Source organism: Thermobia domestica, chromosome 4 (genome assembly GCF_964235325.1).
Source record: "Thermobia domestica chromosome 4, izTheDome1.hap1.1, whole genome shotgun sequence".
In the NCBI taxonomy this organism is placed as follows: Eukaryota; Metazoa; Arthropoda; class Insecta; order Zygentoma; family Lepismatidae; genus Thermobia; species Thermobia domestica.
In genome coordinates this window covers 271,266,090-271,291,528 of record NC_137457.1, presented here as the reverse complement: position 1 = coordinate 271,291,528, position 25,439 = coordinate 271,266,090, and the positions used below count along the sequence as shown (strand labels likewise).

Sequence of the window (25,439 nt, the reverse complement as noted above, 5' to 3'; positions counted from 1 at the left end):
GCCTTCCATTGGGCACCTATCAGAGGTTTGTACTATTTCAAACAAACTTTCGCTCATAGATATTTAAACTGTAATTATATTTTCTACTACCTAATTATGGTACGTGATTAGGATTAATGTTATTTATATACTGTATATATATGTACATAGGACAATCGTTTTTGTCCAGTTTAGAACTACCAGACATCCAACTCCTTAAATTATACATTACCACGCCTTAAAAAATTAATTAAAACGGAATAGAATTGCAGCCGTTTATGTACGAGTTTAATTAATCTCGACCAGGCAACACTGATGTGAGGCAATATTAATCTATTTATGTTCTACACCATACAATACCTACTTTTCCTACTGTAACTAGCTCTGTCACAATCTCTACTGCTACTACGACGAGAGTAAATATTAATACAACAAATTTTTCTATTAGTAATCTGATAGTGATAACTGAAATAGAAACACATTCAATGAGTCAATGGTATGTATAGACGAAACAAACAAAGATATGAGATAAAGAGATGAGATAATTTATGAACTGAATCCATAATAGAATGATAATACCATGAGAAGATATATACCAGTGACGGGTTCTGTTCTGGGAGATAATACTGAGAGTAGACTACAAGAAAATATAACCAAAATAAGAAAACAGCATCAATTAACACAATCTGTACAAAAGAAATACTATTAAACCAAGGGATCTTAAAAAATTTCCTAAATTCAAAGGAGAAACAGATATGCTAAAAACATTTAAGCGTATACTGTTCACTTCTTTAGCTTAATCGACAAAGCTTTATTGCAAAGATGCTTGTCGAAGGGAAAGGACGCACAATATAGAAGCATACTATCCGCATTAAAAGCCTACAATGATGTTGTTATAACGTTTAATAGGCAATATATAAAGGTAACCAAGAAATTTCTGTCGCTTTTTCTGGAGGTCAATTGGACTTCACACCGTGAGTTGAATGCGAATGGAGACAAGGCGAAGGTAAGTTGTGGGTATATCCAACATATTACCTGGTAGTGGCAGTTCAGTTATAACGTGAGCTTTCGTAAGGACAGAGTGAGCATAGGACCTCCACAGAGCGCCGTAAGGGTGTGTATGCTGTACGATTTCAAACTGGGGTCAAACGCCGCTGAAGCGAGCCAGAAGATATGCCAGGCCTTTTGTGAGGGTGTCATCACTACGCGGACAGTGCAGTGATGGTTCAACAAGTTTAAAGACGGTGACGAAACACTAGAAGACACACCAAGTGCCGGGAGATCAAAACATATACAAAATGAAGATCTTCAGGCAGCAATTGAGGCAAACAGTGGCCAAACATGTGAGGAACTGAGATTACAATACAGTGTGAGTAGAAAAGTAATTCGGCAGCACCTCTATCAACTTGAGAAGCGCACTATAAGTTGGGTTGATAGGTCTCACATGATTTGTTTCCGGGCAAGAAGGCAACGCAAACAGACACCTGTGTTTCTCTGCTGTCTCGTCTGAGGAAGGAGCCACTTCGGGACAGATTGTTGACATGTGATGAGAAGTGAGTCCTGTACGAAGCTCCACGGGGCCGTCAACATTAGTTAGTATCCAATGAACGGGTTCCAAAACAGCCGAAACCGGGACCGCACCAGACGAAGGTCCTCCTGTGTTTGGTGGACTGCTCGCGGCATCGTATATCGGAAACTGCTGCCAGTTAGTCAAAGCATCAACGCAACTGTGTACCGTCAGCAGTTGAGCGGTGTTCAAGGAAAACTCAAAACTCTGGAGCCAGTACTTCTGAATCGCAAAGGGATCTTCCGGTTACAGGACAACGCTAAGCCCCAAGTGGCTAGAATAGGTCGGGACACTATTCTACGCCTTGGATGGGAAACACTATTGCATCCGCCATACTCTCCGGACATTGCATCTTCCAATTATCACATGTTCCAATACTTGTACAATCACCTTAGAGGACGACAGTTCAAATTCCTAGTAGAAGTTCAAAATGCTAAACAGAAAAACTGAAACTTTCTATGCTTCACGGCCCACCAAGTTCTACCGCTAAGGAATCCATGGCCTTCCATAACGTTCGTAGAAGGTTTTCAATGCTGATGGGACTCCTTTTTATCTTTCAGGTAGTGTTTGGTGACATATCGATGTTCGAATGTGACGAGTAATAAAGCAACAAAATTTTCTTGGTTACTTTTACGTATTTCACTGTGTTATGTGTAATCGAAACATATATAATTATGTTTTCTGCCCATCACCTCTCCCTTAAGATTTAATAGTTTTTACCTTTTATTACAAATATAACTGGATAGGGAACATACGCAAACTCTAACAGCAGGATCTACTCACTGTCACACAACGAGCTTAATTTCCAATCGCATCTCTAGTAAAAAAAAATGTATTTGTAAAAAATACTAAAAAAGATATAGTAAGTTTCTAATCAGCAAATTTAAATTTCAGAAACAAAACCTAAGGTAATTCGGGAAACGAAAGCTGCTTATCACAAATAATTATCAATATTAAATTAAATTTACGTATAAACGTGTGGAAGGCAGTGGCCTAGGCCTAGCATTGTGCAATAAGTTTATTTCCCCGGAATCGAATTTAATATGGAAAGATGAACCTTCTATGTAATCACTCATTACGAAGCTTCCGAAACTATAACAAATAATAATCAAGGGATATTTTTATTATATAGCTTTTCATTCTTTATTTCTTTACGTCAACTTCACATTGTCTAAAAATAATACTTTTTGTGCAGTTAACATAAATCGTAGTGAGGAAGTTTATTAGAAACTGCACATTGCTGTAAATTTTCAGTAACTATTCCAGTAAAAGTTCCTCAGTAGTATCTTTATTTATTAAATAACCTCTATGTTCAAATGTTTGATATCCCGTTAAACAGAAAAGTTAAATATCCAAATTCAATAATATTACTAAATTATTTAAATATTAACACACACACATATGTAAAACACTATTTATCATTTAAAACAAATTTTTCACAATAGTCTAAAGGGCATATCTGGTTTGCCATAAGGACCATATTGCGTCCCGTGATCAGGTCAAAAGTCATGTAGGTGCTAAATCGAGTCTGAAGATTCCAAATCCAATCGTGAGATATTTCAAGCACTTTACCTCCGCGTGAAGCGGCTTGGGTAATTTGAAGATGCATATATTTTGTCATTATTATTGGTTTTACTCAAACTTGACTTTTGACAATGTTCTATCCATATTTACTTTAAGTGTTCTTCATCGTTTTAAGCTCTTCATTATGTCTTTGCTATAAGCTGTCAATTATCCATCTCCTTACTATAGTTTTTGAGATATGTGGAAGACTTCATTTCGTTCATTGGTTTATCTTTACTTTAATGTTCAAGTTTTATGTTTTTCTTACTATGTTCAATCCATTTGAGGATAATTTGTTTTTAAACGTAGAATCTACATACTTTTTTCTATATTTAAGCTGAATTTCTGTCATCTTTCTCTTGGTTATTGAAAGAAATGGTGAAATTATTTGTTTGTCATTGATTTTCCGTTGACTCGAATGTTTCGTGCTTTTTGACTACGTTCCATCTAATTTAGGACAATTTGCCTTTCAAATATAGAATCTACATAGTTTCTTCTATATTTAAGCTGATTTTCAGCCATCTTTTTCTTTCGATTTTTGAGATAAGTGGAGGAATTATTTGTTTGTCATTGATTTTCCATTGAGACTAACGCTAATGTTTCGTGCTTTCTTTCGACTATGTTCCATCCATTTTAGGACATTTTGCTTTTGGAATATAGAATTTACATAATTTCTTCTGTATTTGCTCTGAATGTCAGTAATCTTCTCCAAAGTCTGTTCACATCGTTGCAACCAGATAGGCCCTCTAAAGGTTTGATTTCCATTCAATAGCAGAAATCGAATTTCCATATTCTATGTTACAACTACACTTAAACTATTACTAGCTGATTGTATCAATAGCTGATTGTACGACTGGGTAATATAAGATACTTGAGGTATAAAGTCATATTCTACTTTTACTGCGCGTGGAGTATTTGGTAATTACAACAACTAACTAAAAGGGTTTCATTGTTTGGTCGTTCTTTGAACTAGTTGATGGGAGGTCTCGTCACAAGTTGCTATTACAATTATATTAATTAGGCTTTGGTAGTAACTTATTAAATTTCTTGAGGTAAAGGAATATTTTATAATAGTAAAATGAGCAAAAATACCTTAATACAATTGTTAAATTACCGTATATTTTCTTTTCAAAATTCATGGTCAATTCTTCCGTACACAGTTCCTTCCTTTGCTCTGACCTTTAGACTAATATAAGTTGACAGGTGCTTTACGCAAGTAGTTACATCATTGATACGCATACAATGATGATGGATCGTAATCTATTTCTACAAAAATAGAACGAAATATAAAAGGAAACACCAAATGTTCAGAAACTTACATCGTGTTATCTTAAACATTAACACTTACAAAGCTAACTTTTTGTTATCAAATAAATTGTAAATTTGACGTGTAAGAATTGGTATTATTATGATGTTCGGGGATCTTCAAACTTTTAACCTAACTACCTTCCCAATAAATCACAATTATCAAAACCTAACTAAACCATAATAACGACATACTAGTGCCAGCACCATATTGCGGTTAGCGGCATAATTACACAAAATGCTTACTTACTCGAAGTATCAGCATCATTTTTTAGCCTGTAGTTGAGCTTGGGCATATTCTGAATACGTTTTGCTCCGTGATCGTTTATCTGAAGGATTCGAGTACTTTCGAGTATTTTCAAATATGTTCTGCGCACCGAGACCGCGTGATATAAATATAGGAGACAACCGACAGATGGACAGTTCCAAAGTTCGAGTTCGGAATGACAAGTGCAATATGAAAAACGAATACTGTATTTTTTATTATAAGTTTTTGGCTAAAATACAGCGCAGTTATAGATAAAACCAACGGTTTCTACTTATTGAGAATCCCGGCTTCTACTGGTATTAACTAGCATTCTTTTCATTCGAAGTTACCTGATTTATTTTTGTGGATTTGCATAAGTATGGACAAGAAACCAAAGCTAGATAGAAAATACAGGACATTTAAATAACAATGAAGATATCAATAATTACTGTTTAGCAAGTAATAAGAATAAGGAAACTGTGTAATTTTGCAATAAAACATTATCAGCCCCCAAGAAACGCAATATAAAACTTCACTATGAGACTAAACATTCTCAAAATTATCCCTTTACAGGAAACTTACGGTTTAAAAAGTACGGCTCGTTGAAAAGCGGATTGAAATCTCCGCAATTCTATTAGAAAGTACGCTGAAAAATTAGCAGCAACTCATGCTAGTTTTCGCGTGATTCGTTATGTGGTCAAACATAGGAAATACTTTAAATGACCGCGAATTAAGCAAGGATTGTGTGATGGCAGTAGCAGAAGAAATTTTCAGAAAAAAAAACAATTTACTTACAAACATCAGTTTGTCGGCAAACTCTGTGGCTCGAAGAGTATATTAATTCATATGGTTAACAAAAATCGACCTTAGGATGGTTCTGTTTTGTGCTAGATGCGTTCACACCTTTTAGATACTGGGCAAGTGCTAAATTTTATTCGAAGGATAGGTAAATGTTATGAAGCATATGAAGAGCTTCTTGACATTTACAACATTCATAACACTGTCACTGAAGAAGACGTTTTTAAATTTGAAAATGCTTTTCACATAAACAATCTTTAATGGAAAAATAAGAGTATATTACTACTGCCGGTGACAAAACATTTGTGGAGAAATAAAAGTGTCGTTACTCTCATATCAAAGGCCGTATTAAACGACGGTGTCTCAAAACCATTAATTCTAGAGACAGTTAGAAAAAGTGACATACCATATTATATTTAATAATCGAAGGTTTCTTGGATGAAAACAATCTTCCTCTTGTTAAGTTACACAACAAGGAACAGTTATTATAGATAACATGTTATTCGGAATTAATTAAACAAATGAATGATATTAAATTCGACTTACAAGAGGAAAACCTGCCACTACTTCATTTGTACACCTACAAATAATAGATACTTTATACAAGAAATTGTTTTGTTTCAATCCGAACAGAATAAAACGATTTCATGCATTTTAATACAATCAATCAGCAAACTTAAACTCCATTTCCAGTAGATTTTAGAATTGAAACTTTGGATGTTTTAAAAATAAATATTGAGTCTTGGTTTTAAGATTTTGATGCAACTGCGAACGACATCAAGATTTTCTCAAAGTTCTTTTAACCATGACATACTTGCCTTGCCCCAAAACTTTACATGAAAACGAATGATTTGTAGCGTAGCAATATTTCTTTTAGAAAAAAAAAGTTTAATTCATTATTGCTGGAATTTTATGAGAGTCTTCAACTCAAACAGTTTAATTACTTGTAGTTATGTAACTTTGCTAGTTGCATTGTTTCCACTTTCAGAACTACTTAAAAGAAAATCTGCAAAATGAAATAAAAATATTTACAAATACAACTAAGTAATTAACATTTCAAGTCATTGCTGATAATTTTCACTAGGAAATCTTGATCCACAACTGCGAACAATTCTCAGTGAGAAGTTACAGTTGCAAGTTTCTCATTGAACATAATTATAATGTTTAATTTCGTTATGTGAATTTTGTCACTTAATGTAACCTTTTTAGCATGTATCATATAGGCTTTATTTACAGTTAACATTTTCAGTGTTATTATGTATGCTTGTTATTGTGTTTGTTGATTGGTCGAAAGGAAACATCTTCTTTTTATTTTGTATGATTTACTTAGAAAAGTATAATTCCAATGTACGATGGAGTTCAAGTAATACCAGATTTGTGTTAAAATTTAACACACCTCGGGTAATACAGAGTCATTGGGCTCAATTCACACCACCATTTCGTTTACTGGGAAACCTTTTAGAGAATAAAATTATAACTACTTCATTTTCTTTTCTAAAGATAAGCAAGAATAATATAACTTACTTTTACTGATTAGAAAAATGAATACCAACATACTGTCTTATAACGTAATAGATCGAATAGACGTCTGTCAAAAAGTGTACAGGGTAGTTAATCTAATTTATTTATAATTTTAGATTGTCAAGTATGCTTCAAAGTAACACTAATACTTGTTCTGATGGCAATAATCATAAGTGCTGTTAATTTCGACATTAAGCCAATGTCATTAGAAGAAGCTATCAAATGTAAGTATGTGGTAGGTAATCCTACATTTAATTCCTAATCTATTATTTTTTTAATGAAAGACGAACCTGTCAGTGCGCCAAAGTAAGTTCTTAATAGTTAACTGTTGCGTTAATAGTTATCACTCGCTGCACTGCTTTGTGTCTGCTACTAAAATAAGTTGCTAGCACACGGAAAATATGCAATTAAAAGTACTAGTTGTTTCTCTGCTATATTTTGGCTTACTGTACGTTATAGGCTAATTAAAAGTCTTAATGCTTTATATTTTAAATTGTTTTGTTCACCGACTAATAAATTTGATGTTAAACGAATATTAATTACCAAATCAAGATATAGTTAATCCTAATGTGCTTCATTTGTTTTGGCGATAAATCTTACTAATTGTAAAGTACCACGTGTTGCGCTGATCTACTGGAAAAACGGCAAGAACTGTGTGTATTTCATATAGATAGTATACAATGAAATACTTAAGTTTAACATCAAACGATTATGCCATTTTAGACTAAGAAAGAACATAATTAAAGCAAGTGGATGATGATGTATGCATTGATGAAATGAGAAAGTGGAAGGAAACGAGGCTACGGTGTACAGTTCATACAGTATACGGCAAAACAAACATCACTAAAATTCCAGTACGGATGGCACTCAAGTACAATGTGCTATGAGCTAGCGGATCCAGAAGAATCGTTTGGGGGGGTAGCTTTCTGGAAGATGAGCGTAGCCTCAAGGTGACCAGAATTTTACTTTGGAAGAATCGGACGCATATGAATGCGGGACTTGGGGGGAAGGTGTAGCTAAACCTGATTCCCATATTCCATTTTGTTACCCGAATTTGTATTTTTTTTTTTTAAAAAAATGAAAGTATATTTTTTCTGTAGAATTAAATTAAATACACATTTTAATGTCGGAGACATGGCTGTATCATGATTCACTAGTACGGCAATGTATCAGATGCGCTGTCTTGCACAGTACTTGCACAAAAGAAAATACTGTATTGACGATGGCATTCATTTTAACGAAAAACTATACAATTTGCTCTAATCATTTATATTTTGAATAACAATTACGGAACAGCAGTTGACAAAAAAGACAGACTCGGTGTACGCAAAAATAAATAACAAAAGTATACATGCATAAAGAATAAGACAAAATGTCAACAAATAACAGAAGACATTATGATATTTCTATGTACATTTCTTCGTAGCTTAAAAAATACAATAATTAATTATAAAGTGATATTTAATAGCATATGACACGCAGTGTTCCAAATGGGCCAAAATATAGGGAAGCAATCTCTACATATGGCTTTCATTTCTGTTTATATCAGGTATAATTCAGCAAATTGAAAACTGAAAAGAAAAAAATATAATATTCAAACTTAACTCCAAGGATGGTTAGTGGCTCCGTGATTATTCCTTGTGGTAGTGATTGCCCGAACATAAATTTCTTTGCTTTTCCCCGAAATAAGAATATTATGGTTTTTGCCTTAAAAGGACTGCTCTACTAATACTAATCATCACTGCATTTAAACATTGTACGAGGGTCACTACGAAAGTTTTGAGATACGCATTGTTGTGGCACAGTCTTTGAATTCCAACAATTGCTTTCGGTAGTGGTATCCAGAGTGAAGAAGCGAAGCAAGTTTCAACTCGCCTCGCTTATCGGCGTGGCCGTATTCAGTTCTTTTGTTTGTTGATGTGAGCAGTATTCGGCTGTCTAGAATAGACCTCGAAAGGAAACATTTTCGGGCAATGATCCTTTACGATTTCAAAAGTAGTTTGAACGAGACACAAAGCCTTGGCCGTTTGCAGGGGTCATTTGTGGACCTTGCTCCTTCCCGTACTACAATTTTTCGGTGGTTTGGTGAATTCAGAAGAGGCCGGACATCGCTTAAAGATGAAGAGAGAGCTGGACGTCCGGCAACAGCTGTGTCAGATGAAAACATTGCCGCTGTGGAACAAATGATTCGAGAAAATCCTCGTACAACTTTCAAGGACATTGAATCTACAGTGAACATTGGATCACCAGCAGTAACAAAAATTCTTCATGATCATCTTCGGTTCAAGAGAGTTTCATCTCGTTGGGTACTACTATCACAAACACAGAGCGACGGTTTGAAATTAAACTACAGCAGTAACATATAACGAAATGAATTGTGAATATAAATCCTATATAAATATAATATATTGCAGTACTTCTTAACCATACAAATCACTACGAAGGTAAATGCACAATTTATTCAATAAAATATTTGTTCAATATTCTATTTATTCAATAATGTTTAATTTCATTGTGTGAATTACATAATAAACATACTGTACATAATTACATACTGTAAATAACATAATAACTAGAGCAAACCAAAAACATAACGACAATTTACACATATGGTTGGTATCTTGAACAAGGGTTGTGGTTGTCTAAGGGTCCAGAAGAAACTAATTTTAAAGGAATAATAAAGCATAAATTTAGAAAATAAAGCATAAAGCATAATTTAAAATACATAGCACAATTCTTGGAAAATTCTGTTTAACTGCAAATTTAACATACTGTATTAATATTTTTAAAAAACAATATTTACAATGCAAAATCATTGAGAACGTAATGCAAGAATGCAATTTTTGTATTTTTGTATTGCACACCAATATTTTTATTTCGGTGCAATTCTTTGATGTGTAGAAAAAAAGCAAAAGACGAAAACTTTCCGGCAACAATGAATAGTACACAATATTGTTATGTGTACCTCTTGAACTTAAACACTTTCTGTTCCTTTGGTGGCATCTTTTACTTTCACTTTTTGTATATATGCACCTCTAAGGCGCACATAAGTGATAAAGAATGATTCGATTAAAGCATATCTGTTTACAGTGCATTAAGTAGAAAATTCATAAAAAATGAAAGAAAATGTTTGCATAAAATATTAATAAATAGATCAAGATATTTAGAATATTTAATGTATAGTAAATCTTTTCATTATTCACGACTAATGTTAAACAATAATTGGAAACAAGGGCGCCCATGTTATGGTTCCTAAGGGGGGCAAGTAGAAGCTACGTTTCAAAAATAGTCTGAAAGTTTGCTGTAACTAATGTAAAAATTCTATTGGATTTTCGATATTCTGAAGTACAATTTCCTCTAAGGGGGAGCGTCCCACCTTGCCCCCCTGATGGGCGCCCTTGATTGCAAATAACAATAAAGCATAATAAAGCATAATTTGAAAAAAAAAATAAATCATAATTAGACAAAAAACAAAGCATAGTGTGGGTTGCTCTAATAATAACAAAATTATCAATACTAAACTTTCTCTTATGCAAACTCAACAGAATTTTATCGGATCAAGCACGAAATGTGTATAAATTTTACATGAATTAAAGTTATATAGAATCAGAATATGTCATTATAAAGTATAACTAGTAAAAAAACTGAAAGATTAGCAAAGCTTACAACAAAATGAACGAAAGAAGATCAGAAATGTAAAAACAAAGTAACGTTTCCGTTCATTACTGCACACAAACTATATTTCCTAAAACATACCGACTGGCGATATTATTTGAGAATGTCAGGTATTTAAAAAAATTCAAAGTAAAATTTAATTTTGAAAAATACTCACCTTTAAACGAAATTACCAATAGAGAATAAAGTTCGTGTAACTTGTTTTTCTTTCATCTCAGATATAATATGGACCCCGTTTGGTCTAATGGCCAGCACGCTTGCCTTTGGTGCGCGTGATCCCGGGTTCGATTACCGATGGGGGCAGAGTTGAACGAAAAAAGTTGTTCGGATTCCACTATAATCAGTAGGTCCACGTCTCCTTTAGCCGTTCTGACACATACGTGGGATGTTAAACAAACAAATATCATATGTATAATATATAACTGTTTATTAAAAATATAATATAGCCTATATACCGGTACACTTTTTTTTACGATTGTAGTTGTGCCCTTTCGTTTCAGTTAAAAAAATTAAAAATAGCTATTTCAGAAAGTTTTTCGAGTTCGTTCATCTTTCTTGATTTTGTTTGCGATTTAGATACATCCAAGGAGTTGAACTTTAGACTGAGACTAATGACTTTTGGGGAATACCCACGAGTTAAAAATAATTATGGGTAAAAACCACGACGGGCGGAAACCATGCAACGGCTTTAGTCACCTTGCAGTCCATCTCTGTGAAAGTTATAGCATAAACTCAAATCTACGTCCTCTCTTGTTCCTGGCAAATCTGTCGATGACACGATCGTAATCTACGTTTGCCTCGGTGCGTATACAGTAGTACCAGGTCGTTAATAGGGATGGGCAAAACCGGTTTTTATAAAACCGAAAACCGGTTTCTATAAAAACCGAAACTCGAAAAACCGACATTTCGGTTTTCTCCAAAACCGGTTCGGTTTCTCACCGAAACCGCTTTCGGTTTTCTCCAAAACGGTACGGTTTTCATCGAAACTGGTTTCGGTGAAAACTTTTCCAAAACACACAAAACTATTTCTGTGAAAATGGGTTTGGTTTCCGGAGAACAACGAAACACCATTCTGGTCAGAAATAGAACAAATTTGGGAAAAAAAACGGAATCGGTTTTGAAGAAAACTGAAACCGGATCAGGTGAAAAACCGAACCGGTTTTGGAGAAAACCGATAACCGGTTTCGGAGAAAACCAAACCGGTTTTGAATAAAACCGAAACCGGTTTTTTAAAATTTTCAAAACCCGGTTTCGGTTTTTCTAAAAACCGAAAACCGAAAAACCGGGTTTTGTGCCCACCACTAGTCGTTAAGTCGATCTGCACCCATCCAGGACCGTAAACATGTCTTCAACCTTTTCAGTGTTGAAAATGTTCTTTCAGCTCATGCTCTATATAGAATATTTTGTCCGAATGCTCAGGTTTTGCAGTGGTATAATTGAGTATGTAATGAAAAAAAGCATTAGACCAAACTAGGAATAAGGGGTTGGAAATTGGCTCTATTAGGTAATTTCTTAAATGCAGTTGTTAGAAACATAGTATAATTATAGCTAGGCTTACAACAATAATAAAATTATATTATATTAGCCTTCGACCCAAGATCCCCTATTGACTCTGCACACGGCTTCACACAGTATAGCAAATACTCCTACGTGCTACTCTGACCCAATATTTCGCGTTCTTCCTTCTGTGTCTTTTATATAGAATTGGATTAAGCTAAAACTCGGTCATGAAATTCAAATACCTCGTAAGGGATTTTTGTGAACCACCCCATATCTTTTCCTTCCCTTCTACGTTAAGTGGCACGAAACGTTCAAATACATGTTTAATTATTTAATAATAATAATAGACTAATAATAATAATAATAATAATAATAATAATAATAATAATAATTCAATCTTTTTTCTTTATTTCTAGGTAAAATATCAAAAACGTTGAAATATTTTGAATTATTTTGAGTGAGAAATCCATACACCAAATTTCATGTTTCTAACCTTCGAAGATTCTTAGATATTGAGATCATATTATAATTATTGCAATCCCCGCCCCCTTTTCTTTCCCCCTTTCTCCCCATTTTACTAAAGTATCAAAAACATTGAAACGCTCGTCAAATTATTTAAAATGAGAAATCAAAATACCAAATTTCAAGTCTCCATCTTTAAGGGATTCGGAGAGATGGCCACCCCCCCTTTCTTTCTTCGAATTTCAAAAAAAATCCTTCCTTAGTCATACCTTACGTCACAAATCTTATCTACTGTCCGAATTCCAAGTTTCTAGCTTGAACGGTTTGGCCTGTGCGATCAGATATTCACTCAGGACTTCTTAATCCTAACTATATGTAAAACTACATGAGCTGACATAAATTATTGAGCACTTCTTGTAGGGTTACAATGACTAAATTTGGCATGGTTGTAGCTTTCCGGAATTAACCCACAGGAAAATTGCCAAAAGTGAATATTTCTAATTTTTAGGGGGTCTAAAGAGGGGATGAAAAAATTCCCCATGTTATTTAAATGGGCCTTTTTTGGACCTATAATCTCATGTTTTAGGTACTTAGAATTGGAATAAAAAATTGAAATTCAGTATGCTTGTACGTTCTCGTCAGCGTTGCCTAAGTGAAGCATCAGAAGTGAAAATTTTTAACTGTATAATGGTTTTATTGGGAACTGAAAAATCTTTCTCATGTTATTTATATGGGAGTCTTCTACACCCCAAAATGTTTAGGCACTTCCGTCAGGATTAGAATGATGAAATTTGGCATGATTGTAGACTTCCAGATCTAACCGACAGGAAAATTGCCAAAAGTTAATATTTTTAATTTTTAAGGGGTCTAAAGGGGGTGAAGAGATTCCCATGCTATTTAAATGGGCGTTTTCTTGGGATACAAAATCTTATCTTTTAGATAGTTGAAAAAGAAAAAGCAACGATAGAATTGTGGGTTGAAGGGGTGGGAGACCGTAGGGCAGTGTGTGGGGAGCGAAGTCCCCGGATAGGGAGATTCAGGAAATATGAAGAGCAAATTCACGAAATTTACTATTGATGCAATGGCCGATAGATAAGAAATGCGGCTAGCCAAAGGCTCCCAGCTAGCCAAAGGCTAGTCGTCTTTCATATAGCAGCTTGTAGCTTGTTTTATTTCCCAAGAAAGAATGAAATGCCATTAAATCCCTGGTCCCTTTCTAATGTTTCCGTGTTTGAACCCCAAAAGTCACGGCTCTCTTTGTTGATCTCGTAGCTAGCGAACGTATCTTTGATCTTTGATGCATGAGGTTCTGTGGTTTGATTCCCGGTGAGTGAGCATTGAACGCACTACATTAGTTCAGTTCCAACTTTAACCTCTAGTACTCGTTCTGTAAAGCATAACATTTGATAAACGACATAAATACATATCAATCAATCAACCAACCAAAGTCTCAGATTCAGATAGCTTTTCAGTAACGAGCGGTGAAGATTCTATATTTTTCTCTTTATTGAAGGTAAAGGTATTTGAAATTTCGGGACCGGAATTCCATTTCAATATCCTTTTTCTAGGATACTCTTTTAAAACATACCTTTTTAGTTCAAAGAGTGAGGCGTCTTACCCTCCTTCCTACAGCTGTTGGTCCAACGAATGAATCATATTCTCGCTCCTTTGGAGTTATGGTGACCGCTTCAAGGAACTAGGAACAGAATTATTCACACTTTAGATATGTCTGTATTAAGTACTATTAAGCACCACCCATTTGGATTAGACTGCTAGGCTTGTCATACAGATTGAATCGGTCGGGAAAGACCACATTTGCATTTCCCAACGATAAATGCGGGAAGTACAAAAGGGGTGGTGGTGGCCGGTCGTCCCCTTTGGATCCGCCAGTGTATAGGCGCCACATATGTACTCAGTTCTTTGTGAACTAACGGAGTATGCAGTTGGAACGAAGATAATGTTACTCACAACCAGTGGCGTATTTAAGGGAGGCTTCCGGGCTTAAGCCCCTCCCCAGAAATTCAATAAAGTGTTTTAAAGTAAATGGAATATCTTGCAGGATTTTCACATTTCCAGGACTAAAGTATAATTGTCGAGCACAATTACGGCTCATAAGGTATCGCGCAGCGTCTTACATATATTTGCGCAGCTGAGGGGAGCATAAGGATGATTTTGGCGTGCCGTTTCCTAGTGTTATATTGTCACAAAATCACTAAAGCTTGTGGTGTTAGAAGAGTAAAGGTTATTTGAAAATAACTGCTGGTGCTTTTGGTGTTTTCGTTGTTAAAAACCACATTTTAAACTACTGTCATTATCTTCAGTGCAATCATTATTCGAAATATTAAGTTATGTGAATTAAATATTTCTTTTCACCTAAGATGGGAATATCTTCTGAATGCAGGGATGGGATAAGAACTCTGTTTACACCCAGCAAAGTCAGCAAGATACCCAAACAGTCAGACACTAGTGCGTTGTTGAAAAAGGTCCTATGAAATTACACCATGGGAAAAACACAATTGCAAGTTTTATTTTTCTTTATGAACTTAAACTGGACATTCTGTACAGGAACTTGAAAGAGAAGTTAACAGTACATTTGAGCTAGGAATGCCGAGTGATTGTACATGTACAAGTCGCCCTTGAACTCGTATTTTGTTTCGTTGACAGCATTGCAAAATGAGCACCATTAACACCAACCACCATTTTATCGTCAGTTCCCCAGGAGAACAGTGGACACCAACATCATGTTTGCATGAGTTTCTCAAGAGCACCGTGGATACGAATCAGCATCTTGCTCATATGAGTTTCCCAGGAGTACCGTGAACATTAACCAACATCATGTTCGCATGAGTTCCCCAAGAACATGGTAGACATCAACCAACATCTTGTTCGCATGAGTTCATCAGGAGCTCCGTGGACACCAACCAAAATCATGTTCGGTGCACCCATAAGAGCAGCATACTAGCGGGTCATCTTAAATGTGAAGGGGAATTACACATGTATTCGATGTACACCATACAGTTATAGATCTGCGGCTCCGTGCAACCGTAGCAGACACCGAGGAGATGTAAGTGAAGGTAGTCAAGAATTTCGTTTCAAACACAATGACTGAAAAACTTTAACAATGCTATCGCATTAAACTTTTGTGTCAAAATTCAATAGTCATAAAGAGAAACGTTCCACAAGAGTCGGTACACCCTTGAAAACTAAACAGTGGGCAACAGAAGCTGTAGAGCCTCGCAGTCTTCACATTCGATATAGATCTTCCCAGGCAAACACATTATACCATGAAAACCAAGAAATTATAGATTTCTCTGAAACAACCAGATTCAAGTCGAGAAAGGATATAATGTTTATAATGCAGAATGCGAGTACCAGCTGCGTGCAATTAAAAGAGAGGTGTTGCAGTGGTACATTTGATAGTGGATAACATTGGGAGAAGTTTATTGCTGCCCAAGAGTACTACTTTAAAGTAGATTAATGAATCTTACTATATCTGAATGTACATTTTTATCGATGCAATTCGTATACTTCCTTGAAGAAGTCTGGTGCCTGAAACCATTTCACACTCTTCTGTTTTTGACACTATGCAGAAAAGCTTGTAAAAAAACTCAATAAATTCTAAAACCTGTTGCTTACTTCCAGATCTATTGATACCTATGATGAATTGTTACTATAAAACAACTCTTGCCAACAATTAAATTTTCATTACAACAGTTTTGGATATACCCGAGTTACCAATGTCTTACCTAACGTTATATATTACATATATATATATATATATATATATATATATATATATAATGAATGTTGAAATATTTATAAAGTTTTAGATAACGACTCTTTCTTGATAAAATGAGTCTATAAGTAGCGATTTTTAAAATTAAATTTCAAAACAATAGATAGTATTTCCAGATAACGCTAAATTATTGTACTTTACTACTTATATTCTTTGTTTCGAAATGATTTACAGCCCTGAAAACGGTGTGTAATTCTGTAACATGTCAGGAGAATGAATTTTGTAAAAGAGCCCTGAAACAAAGTTACTCAATTACTGACCAGACACAGTATTTCATCTCAGCGGAGTGTGAGAAAACGGCAGCATGTAAGTTTGTACGTAAGAAAATCTAGTCTTTCTAAGTATTCAATATTTCAGGTTTTACTGGTGTTTTAATAATCTTCTGACCTCTTTACTGGTATTTTTAGTTTAAATCTCGTAAACACTTGAGAAAAATTATTCTAAATGAGATGAGAAATTAATCTGACCAAAAATTAGTGGTTAACATGGGAAAAGTAAATTGTAGCAAAATCAGTAGTAAGCTCGAGGCATATCGTAAGTGTAACGTGCAGAATATTCAAAGCATACAGTAGCAATATTATCTCAGTAACATTCATAATCACCCTAACTGCCCACAGAAGCATCGTTTCTAGTGAGGATCTGATACTATAAACAATGCTAATTGTATCTTGGAATGGCACTTTATGCTTGCTGTAGATAGTGGCGTAGTTTTACAGTTGTTGCATATGACAAGCTGCCGGTTAGATAATAGGCTTTTATGTCTCAAAAGTTCTTGGTAATGCTTCTGATTGCGACTCAATATAAGAAGGAGTAATTTATATACCGAGTACAGAACAGTAGATTGTCCTGGTGTTACGGGGACGCATGTTTTCCTCCTGGAAGATAAATCTCGTCTATACTCCAGAATGACATCCGGACAAAGAACAGTATTGGCAACATCATGAATTTAGTTAAGTTCCTTTGTACGAGTAGCAAGGAAAACATGGATATGCAGCTAAATGTTCCATACCAAAACGCAAATTGTGAGTTCTGGATATTCCTCACTTGTGTACACCAACAGATACACACACAGTTGCACTGTGACCAAGATAGAAAAAATTCTCATTATTGATACAAACACCTCCTCGCCTCTACATTCTCTCCAATATCCCCAATGACGTCTCTGAATGTTAGTAGTAATTATGTTAGATTATCGCTAAACATAAACCTGCCACAAGCAGTTGATACAATCACCTCCTCGCCTCTACATTCTTTCCAATATCCCCAATGACGTCTCTGAATGTTAGTAGTAATTATGTTAGATTATCGCTAAACATAAACCTGCCACAATCAGTTGATACAATCACCTCCTCGCCTCTACATTCTTTCCAATATCCCCAATGACGTCTCTGAATGTTAGTAGTAATTATGTTAGATTATCGCTAAACATAAACCTGCCACAAGCAGTTGATACAATCACCTCCTCGCCTCTACATTGTTTCCAATACCCCCAATGACGTCTCTGAATGTTAGTAATAATCATGCTAGATGATCGCTAAACATAAACCTGCCACAAGCAATTATTTTAGAGATTTCGTACACTCACGTGGAGCTCAGTGGTTTCAAACTAATACCGTTTTCCTTTGAACTCAGTCGAATTGTGGTTAAACTTTGATATTTGAATATATGGTGATAAAGAGGCATCTTTTCATAATGTCGAAGGAAAGTGAGATCGAATTAAAGTTTTAGTGATAACACTAGACATATTATTAGGCTGCTACTTATTGTAAAAGACAAGTACCTTCCACAAGTTGATATAACGGGGAAATTGGATATGAAAAATCTTGCAGTAGGCGTATTACCACTATTTTCCTTAGGAGAGATGACAGTGACCGCTCTGAAATGGATAGGAATTTCTGAGAGAGATGGTAGTGTATCTATCAGCCCAAACTGTGTATAGCTGATAGTACATTTGCCTTCAGTGAGTTATGTATACAGAGGATTTTTTACTGTATTTTCGAATGGGTGCTGGTTCATTATAAGGTATTAGTTACGTTAGTTACGTTCATCTGTATGAAGACCAGGAAAAAAAGCTAAGTACTCACCATATTATAGCTTGCGATCAACCCATAAAATATTCTCTGAGATTGGTTCATCAACTCAAACACAATCGAGTTCACATGTGGAGGCACAATGGCTCTTTAACACAGTAACAACCGCTGTTTTGTCAGTAGAAATAGCAGATTTATTTGCCCGTGTACGTTCCATTTTATGTCGAGGGTACGTTTCCTACCAGATCCTTTTGTCTCCCATTTGCACGTTACTGATTGATAAGTAACACATCGCAAATCATGTATGCTGTAATTCTTGAAGAAACTACCGAAACACATTGGCCATATTGAAGTCATTTAATTACGCAATAGGCATTCATTGCCATAGTACTGACATTTCAAGTACAGACTGAGGCCAACAAATCTGATTAACATCGACAGGTATTTGTTGTATTGTCCTAAAGGCTTCTAACTAATGATACTAACAGTATTTCCTTTACTAATATCATTCTGCTTTCTAGAACTATGTAGTGAGATAACCAAACTAACATAAACACGACCTTTACATACACTCCAATACATATACTCTATGATACTATTATTCAAAGCGGACGACTTATATACAATAACCTTAAATTCGTTTGCTATAGTTTGGACAGAATGGTTCTGATTTAACCAATTATATTTAATTTTTTGTTATTGTTAATTAATTAATGCTTAAAAACATAGTATTATTTTGCACTTTAAGATGGTTTGGAAGAGTCATGAATAAATAGAGATATAGTGAAAATTTCTTTTCCTGAGAACACTGCGCTATATATACACATGGTTGAAAGCGAACAAAATGTAATGTTGGAATTGATGATCCGATGAGATCATTTTTCAATTAAAAATTGAAAACCTTTTGTTTTCAAAAACTCGATAAACGCAGAGTAGTAACTTTCGCAGCAAACGCATTTTTCTAAATGTCTACTGTACATATTAGAATGCTAGGTTTATACGTTTGTCTCCAATCTTTTCGACAGTGAGATCTCGAAAACCACAAGTGCTAAAAACGTGCCGTTTCTGTTGGTCGATTGCAAATTTTGTGTAGATTGTATCCAGTTCTAATTGTATATTTAATACACGTGGCTATTATTTCTTTATTGCGTTTTCTAAGGGTACACTGGAAGTGTTGAATTTTTTTTAAGTAGAGTATCATACCCTATGAGTTATACATTTCAACACAATACAGTTGTATGCAGGGGTTGTATATCTCTCAGGCGTTGGTTCCATCGCTACATGATTATGGAAAAAAGAAGGATAACCATTTTGCCAGTCTAAGATGAATCTTTATTGTTTGGAATGTTTTGTCCAATGAAGACCATGTATCACTGACATTATAATTATTTGTGTGTGTAATGTATTTGCTTATTACATACTGCATACAAGAAGAAAGAAAACACCGATCATACATGAATTAAAAACTCCAACTGGAAGTAGGCTCAAATCTTGCAAACAGTGCGAGATATTGAAAAAATAATCACAAAAATCTCTCCTTCATGGTACCCCTTGCCGATTTTTATCAAGACACCTTTCACTTGTGTTTGTAAGATGTAGAGATGTGAGGAATGACAAGGAAATTCATTTTTGTATTATATGTGAATAACGCGCTGTGTAGAGAGCGCAGGTTCAGCTAGTTTATATATTAAAATGCTAGGTTTATATGTTTGTCCGCAATCCTTTCGACAGATCTCGAAAATCACAAGTGCCAGAAACGTGCCGTTTTCAATGGTCGATTCCAAATTTCCTGTAGATTGTTCAGTTCTCATTTTAACTTTCAAAAATCGTGTCGTTCTATTCAACATTATATGGGCCGTTTTGAGCCCATAAGATTAACATTGTTGCAGGCCGAAACTACGGTGTTAGGCAAAAAGTAGAGAAGTTACGTATAACGGGTTAACGGCAATTGCAAGCGCTTTGCTTAAATGTGAATGACAAACTCTATTGCATGCTGGCAACTTCAAAGGCCTCAAGAGACGTAATGGGGCATAATCGGACGGATATGGATTTATTAGAAAAAAGTATTTCCACTGATATAGTGTTACTTCAACAAATTTGCTACAAACTCATTCCAACATCTTTACATAGCAATTCACTACCTTTGTGAGTCTCCTATCTTTTACTTGTGTGAGTAAAAAGACATGTACAGTGGGAAGGATATCCACGATGTGCTGAGTAGACAGCGCAGATTCAGCTAGTCTTATTAACCCATTAGTGCATGAAGTTTCCTAGAGGTAAGATTGAAAATGAAATGAAATGAAATGAAATCTTTGAGTTTTACGTCCCACGGTTATGCCGGTTAGGCTAAAGGAGACGGTGATGATGAGAGATGAGTGAAATGGTGGAATGAAGAAAGTGAGAGGAAACGGGAGACGAGAAAACCCCCGAGAAAACCCACGAGCACGGTGTTTGTCCACCACAAAACTCACTTGGTGGGGGCTGGGATCGAACCTGGGATCCCAAGCACCAGATGCGAACGCTCTACCACTGAGCCACCGTGTCCCCCAGAGGTAGATTTGCGTACAATTTGTTATTTTGAGGTAGATTTAAAACACTTTAAACGACTGTAGCGGATTCTATCTGAAATCTTCGACTGTAGTGGACGGAGAGCACCATAGAAAATATCACATGCACAGGAAATACTTGACTAATAAACGATATTTCACCAATGTTTTTATAATAAATAATATTTTATTCTTCATACAACATTAATACTTCGTTACTTTGGTTAACGGTTTTAGTTATTGGCAACGGATTCACATTTCCTTAACAGTTGTGTACTTGAAACATTATTGATATTTCAATAACAATGATCACCTTTCAAGGATTTGCCCTGTAAAACCAAAGTGCAAGTTTTTCGAGAACAATAGCACACTCTCACGACTGTTTATGGATCGGGCAACAATGTTTTGTTCGCAAAAGTTCTGGACGTTAGGTCATAATCAATTAAAACGTAATTAACACAACATCAGATCATATGCACTAATGGTTTAAAACATAGAAGCTTTAAATACAAAAAAAAAAAAAAAAAAAAAAAAATCATAGGATAAAGTTGTAGGCACTAATTTGATACAGGAGTACATGCGCAACTATCAGGTTAATATTATTAATTAAAAAATTGAAAATTTCAGCGATTATCGAGTTTTAAAATGGAACCAATTCTCATTTGTCTAGGGCAGGAATGCAAATAACTACTGGCCCGAGGCGAGTGGTTCATCGGTGTAGACGAGTTTTTAATTTTTTTTTTTTGTAAGTTAGCTAGCTATGGTGTAGCTAGCACCCATTGCGAGGGCTACACCCTCTATTTGGGAGAGTTTTTAATGTTAGTATTATCTATTTCAAAGGTTATTAAATGATTTCTATTGTGGGATGTGGTCTAGTAGCTATTTTCTTGGGTAGTAAAATGTTGTTACTTGTTTTCACCCCTAGTCTACATGCATAATTATTATTTTTTACGTAAAATTACAGATTTTATTACGTTTTACTGATGTTGTAAATTTCACATTATATGTTAGAGCAGTGTTCCCTATCAGCTTCGAAGATACGAGGGTAAGTCAACTGAAAACCATAAAAGTAAAAATAAAAATCAGCATATGGCGCCAGTGAGCTGTAAGTTGGCATGCCTGTTTACGATAGTATGCCGGATGTCTCCTAGGTGGCAGCAGCCGGTAAATGCACAAACACCGGAGCAACAACAGTTCCAAAATGGCAGCCCCACTAACCACATGCACCGTTGAAGCCATCGTTTTGGAATACCGTCGTGTGACAATAGACGAAATTGCAGCATGTGTACACATGCTCCAGTTCCACAAGGTATCTGCAAGATGGGTGCCGCGACAACTGACGCCTGAACTGAAACAGCGACGTGTTGATGCGTGCGAAGACCTTTTGTGGCGTGCTGAACGTGACAGTAATGCCTTCCTGTCACGAATCGTCACTGGTGACGAAACATGGGTGCATTACCATCAGCCTTAAACAAAGCGAGCGAGCAAGGAGTGGCGGCAGGAAGTTCCACTCCGATGAAGAGGTACGCAACGCGGTGCACGAGTGGTTGCGCCGTAGCCCAAAAGACCTTTTTTTTCTGCAGGTATTCAGGCTCTTCCGAAGCGCTGGCGGACTTGCATTGAACGAGGAGGGGACTATGTTGAAAAGTGATTTACTTCTGTACCCTGTGTGACCAATAAATAATATTTAAGAAAAAATAATTATGGTTTTCATTTGACTCGTATAAATATCCTATAAGTTATTATCTTTTCATCTTTAACAGGTGTTAGTATTGAAATTTTAATATTAAAATAGATTGTGTTTTCTTTAAACTTACAGTGAAAGCATATGACTTTTCATGTTATATGTGCGAAGGTCGAGATCTAAACTGCGTCATCAATGATCACTGTACACTGTGTAAGTATTTCAAAACGAACCATTATGTACTGTGTTACTCTTTTCTACCATAAGCATTAAGTATCTGCTTTAGGATGCAGTAATATTTTACTGCGATAGTTTACTATCAGAATATCTTTAGTAATTTTGTTCAAAACATATTCACTTACGCTTTTCTTGTTGTTTCATGATTGAGAAGTTATAAATGATACCTTCTAAATAACGTCAAACTGTAATTACTTTCGAATAAAGCAAATAAATGATGGAATTTAATTATAAGTTACGAAAGAGTTGAAGGAGTTAGAATATGAGTAGGTACTCAAGAATATCCGAGAAGAGCCACGGACACTACCTTGTGAATTACAAACCAATATATATCTGGAATCAAATAAGAGACCCCTCACATAAGAGGTGTTCTACAATTGAGAGTATTCATTCATGAAATTAAGTGGTTTTGAAATATTGAGGATATTTTTTTTTGTTTTATTGGTACCTGAATATGTAAAACAATCCATGTTAGTTGGCATTAACACAGTTTTATCACAAATACTTTTAATATACATATCAACTTCTTGAACGTAGAGTAAGTCCTTTTCTGAGTAGCATAAAATGCAAGTAGTGACAATTGTAGAAATCTACAGAGATTAATTACATAATACGTAAATGAACTTTAAATATTGAGTCCCATCAGATGGTTATCATTACTCTTTTAGTTTTGACTTTACGTTGCAAATATTAGACAAAATTTGAGAGCTTATTCTTTCATGTCGTATTGATTGTTTCTAGACGGTCAATTTATAAGCGCCAGAGTTAAAAGAAGAAGTTTTACATGTGTTTCAAAACATTAAACTATCCCATTTAATGGTCAAATCAGAAAAGTTTGAAAAATAAATAGTGTGACATTTGGAAAATAAATAAATCAAAAAGAATAAAACAAGAAACTTGTATCTCAAAGTTAGAATAGGACAGGAAACGGTTAGAAGTTGGAAGAGTGTGAGAAAGCTAATTTTCAGGATATATATATATAACCCGATTGAATAAAGAAGAAAAGGAAGAAATACATGCTGGCTACAAGACAGAAGATGGTAAAAGTTTATTTGCATCTATCATATAGCTGCGCTGAACTCTTGGAAACTAGAAATCAGAAAATTGTAGAAATTGTCACCAACAATTCTGTACTAAGTTCAAGGAATGAATGGAGCTTGTCATGATCAATCTTCAACTCGCTTTTACATTAACTCCGGGTCGGAATTCCACTTGGCTTCTTGTTGATGATAACACCTAGAAACATACTGATCTTTCAGCAGCAGGACCTCCTTTTACATCTAACTCACTAGAGACGACAGAGTTGATCACATTCCAGAAACCAGAGGCATGAGGCGTAAAAATCTCATGAAAGACGCAAGGTAAAAGACAAAACCCATCGAGGAGAGACTTCTGATGAAATTATTAAACCAAACGACTCATTGGCTTACGTGACCTCAGTATTTAAGTGATGAATTTTACTGGTGCCATCGTGGTGTGGCATTGTTAGCTACTCTGAATCAGAATTTTCCTGGAGATTATGCTTTATCAGGTAGTGTTGATAAAAAGAGGAGTTCAGAAAAATAAGAACCTCATGATATAAAAGGAAATGAGGCAATATATTTAGATTTGTACGTGGAAAGGCAAAATAAATAACGATTTTCTCGATTATATCGTTAGGCTGAGGGAAGCGGATAACAAAACAACGGATCATGATGGAATACTTAATGGAATGAGAACACAGGAGGAAACGGGAGTACCCAGAGAATAGCATTGGACACTATGTTGTCCAGCAGATCGTGCAAAGGGAACTTATGTAATATCTACATTACATCTTTGTTTTACATTGAGTTACATAAATCTAGTACACCAATTCCCAGACTGGCTAAACGGAGTCGGAAACATAAAAATTCAGTCGCTTTTTCCTTTGACGCTTGACGTAATTAACTGGTTTGCCATCGCTTCTATATCAGACCAGACTTGCTGGATGTTTGAATCAGTTTCCTATCTGTACCATTTTTATTAAAACTTAAATTTGTGTTGCGATAAAGTGAAGAAACCCGTTTTCCGAAATCTTTCCTAAGTAAAGAAAATACTAAAACAAGCAACAGACTTTGGAAAATTGATTTTGACGGTAGAGTTCTTTTAAAATTGCGTATAACATTTCATTGTTTGAATTGAAATGGTACCAACATTTAAAAAAAAAAAAAAATATTCCGTACTGAATACTAACTTTATTGTGGCATTCTATATTTCAGCATTTGATAGTGACATTAATTGTGCAGAATGTAACGAAGAAGGCTTAATATGTCATAGAAGTTACGTCTGTGAAGAGTTAGGTAAATATTAACATTATTGCATTTTAATAACAAAATTAAAAGAATGAACATTTCCTTTCAGCCTCAACGTTGTAATTTGAAAACACCTCATATAGAACTAGTCTTCAATACTACCACATACAAAAAATCAATGATCAAAATATTTCTTATTTATGGAGATACAACGCTTAATACAGTGACAAACGTACCATCCATGCACAGGATGAGTGGT

At 35.2% G+C, this 25,439-nt stretch overlaps 1 protein-coding gene across 1 annotated transcript in view; it reads left to right on the top strand.

Annotated features, from left to right (window-relative positions):
• LOC145683122 (uncharacterized) overlaps nucleotides 1-25,239 on the top strand; it is a 29,711-nt gene extending 4,472 nt beyond the window's left edge. Inside the window, exons 2-5 of the mRNA XM_081754485.1 lie at nucleotides 7,097-7,204; nucleotides 16,588-16,719; nucleotides 22,809-22,886; nucleotides 25,148-25,239. Of these exons, the coding sequence (XP_081610611.1) occupies nucleotides 7,097-7,204; nucleotides 16,588-16,719; nucleotides 22,809-22,886; nucleotides 25,148-25,239 (410 nt within the window). The remainder of the gene's footprint in view (nucleotides 1-7,096; nucleotides 7,205-16,587; nucleotides 16,720-22,808; nucleotides 22,887-25,147) is intronic.
• The last annotated feature ends 200 nt before the right edge of the window (nucleotides 25,240-25,439 follow it).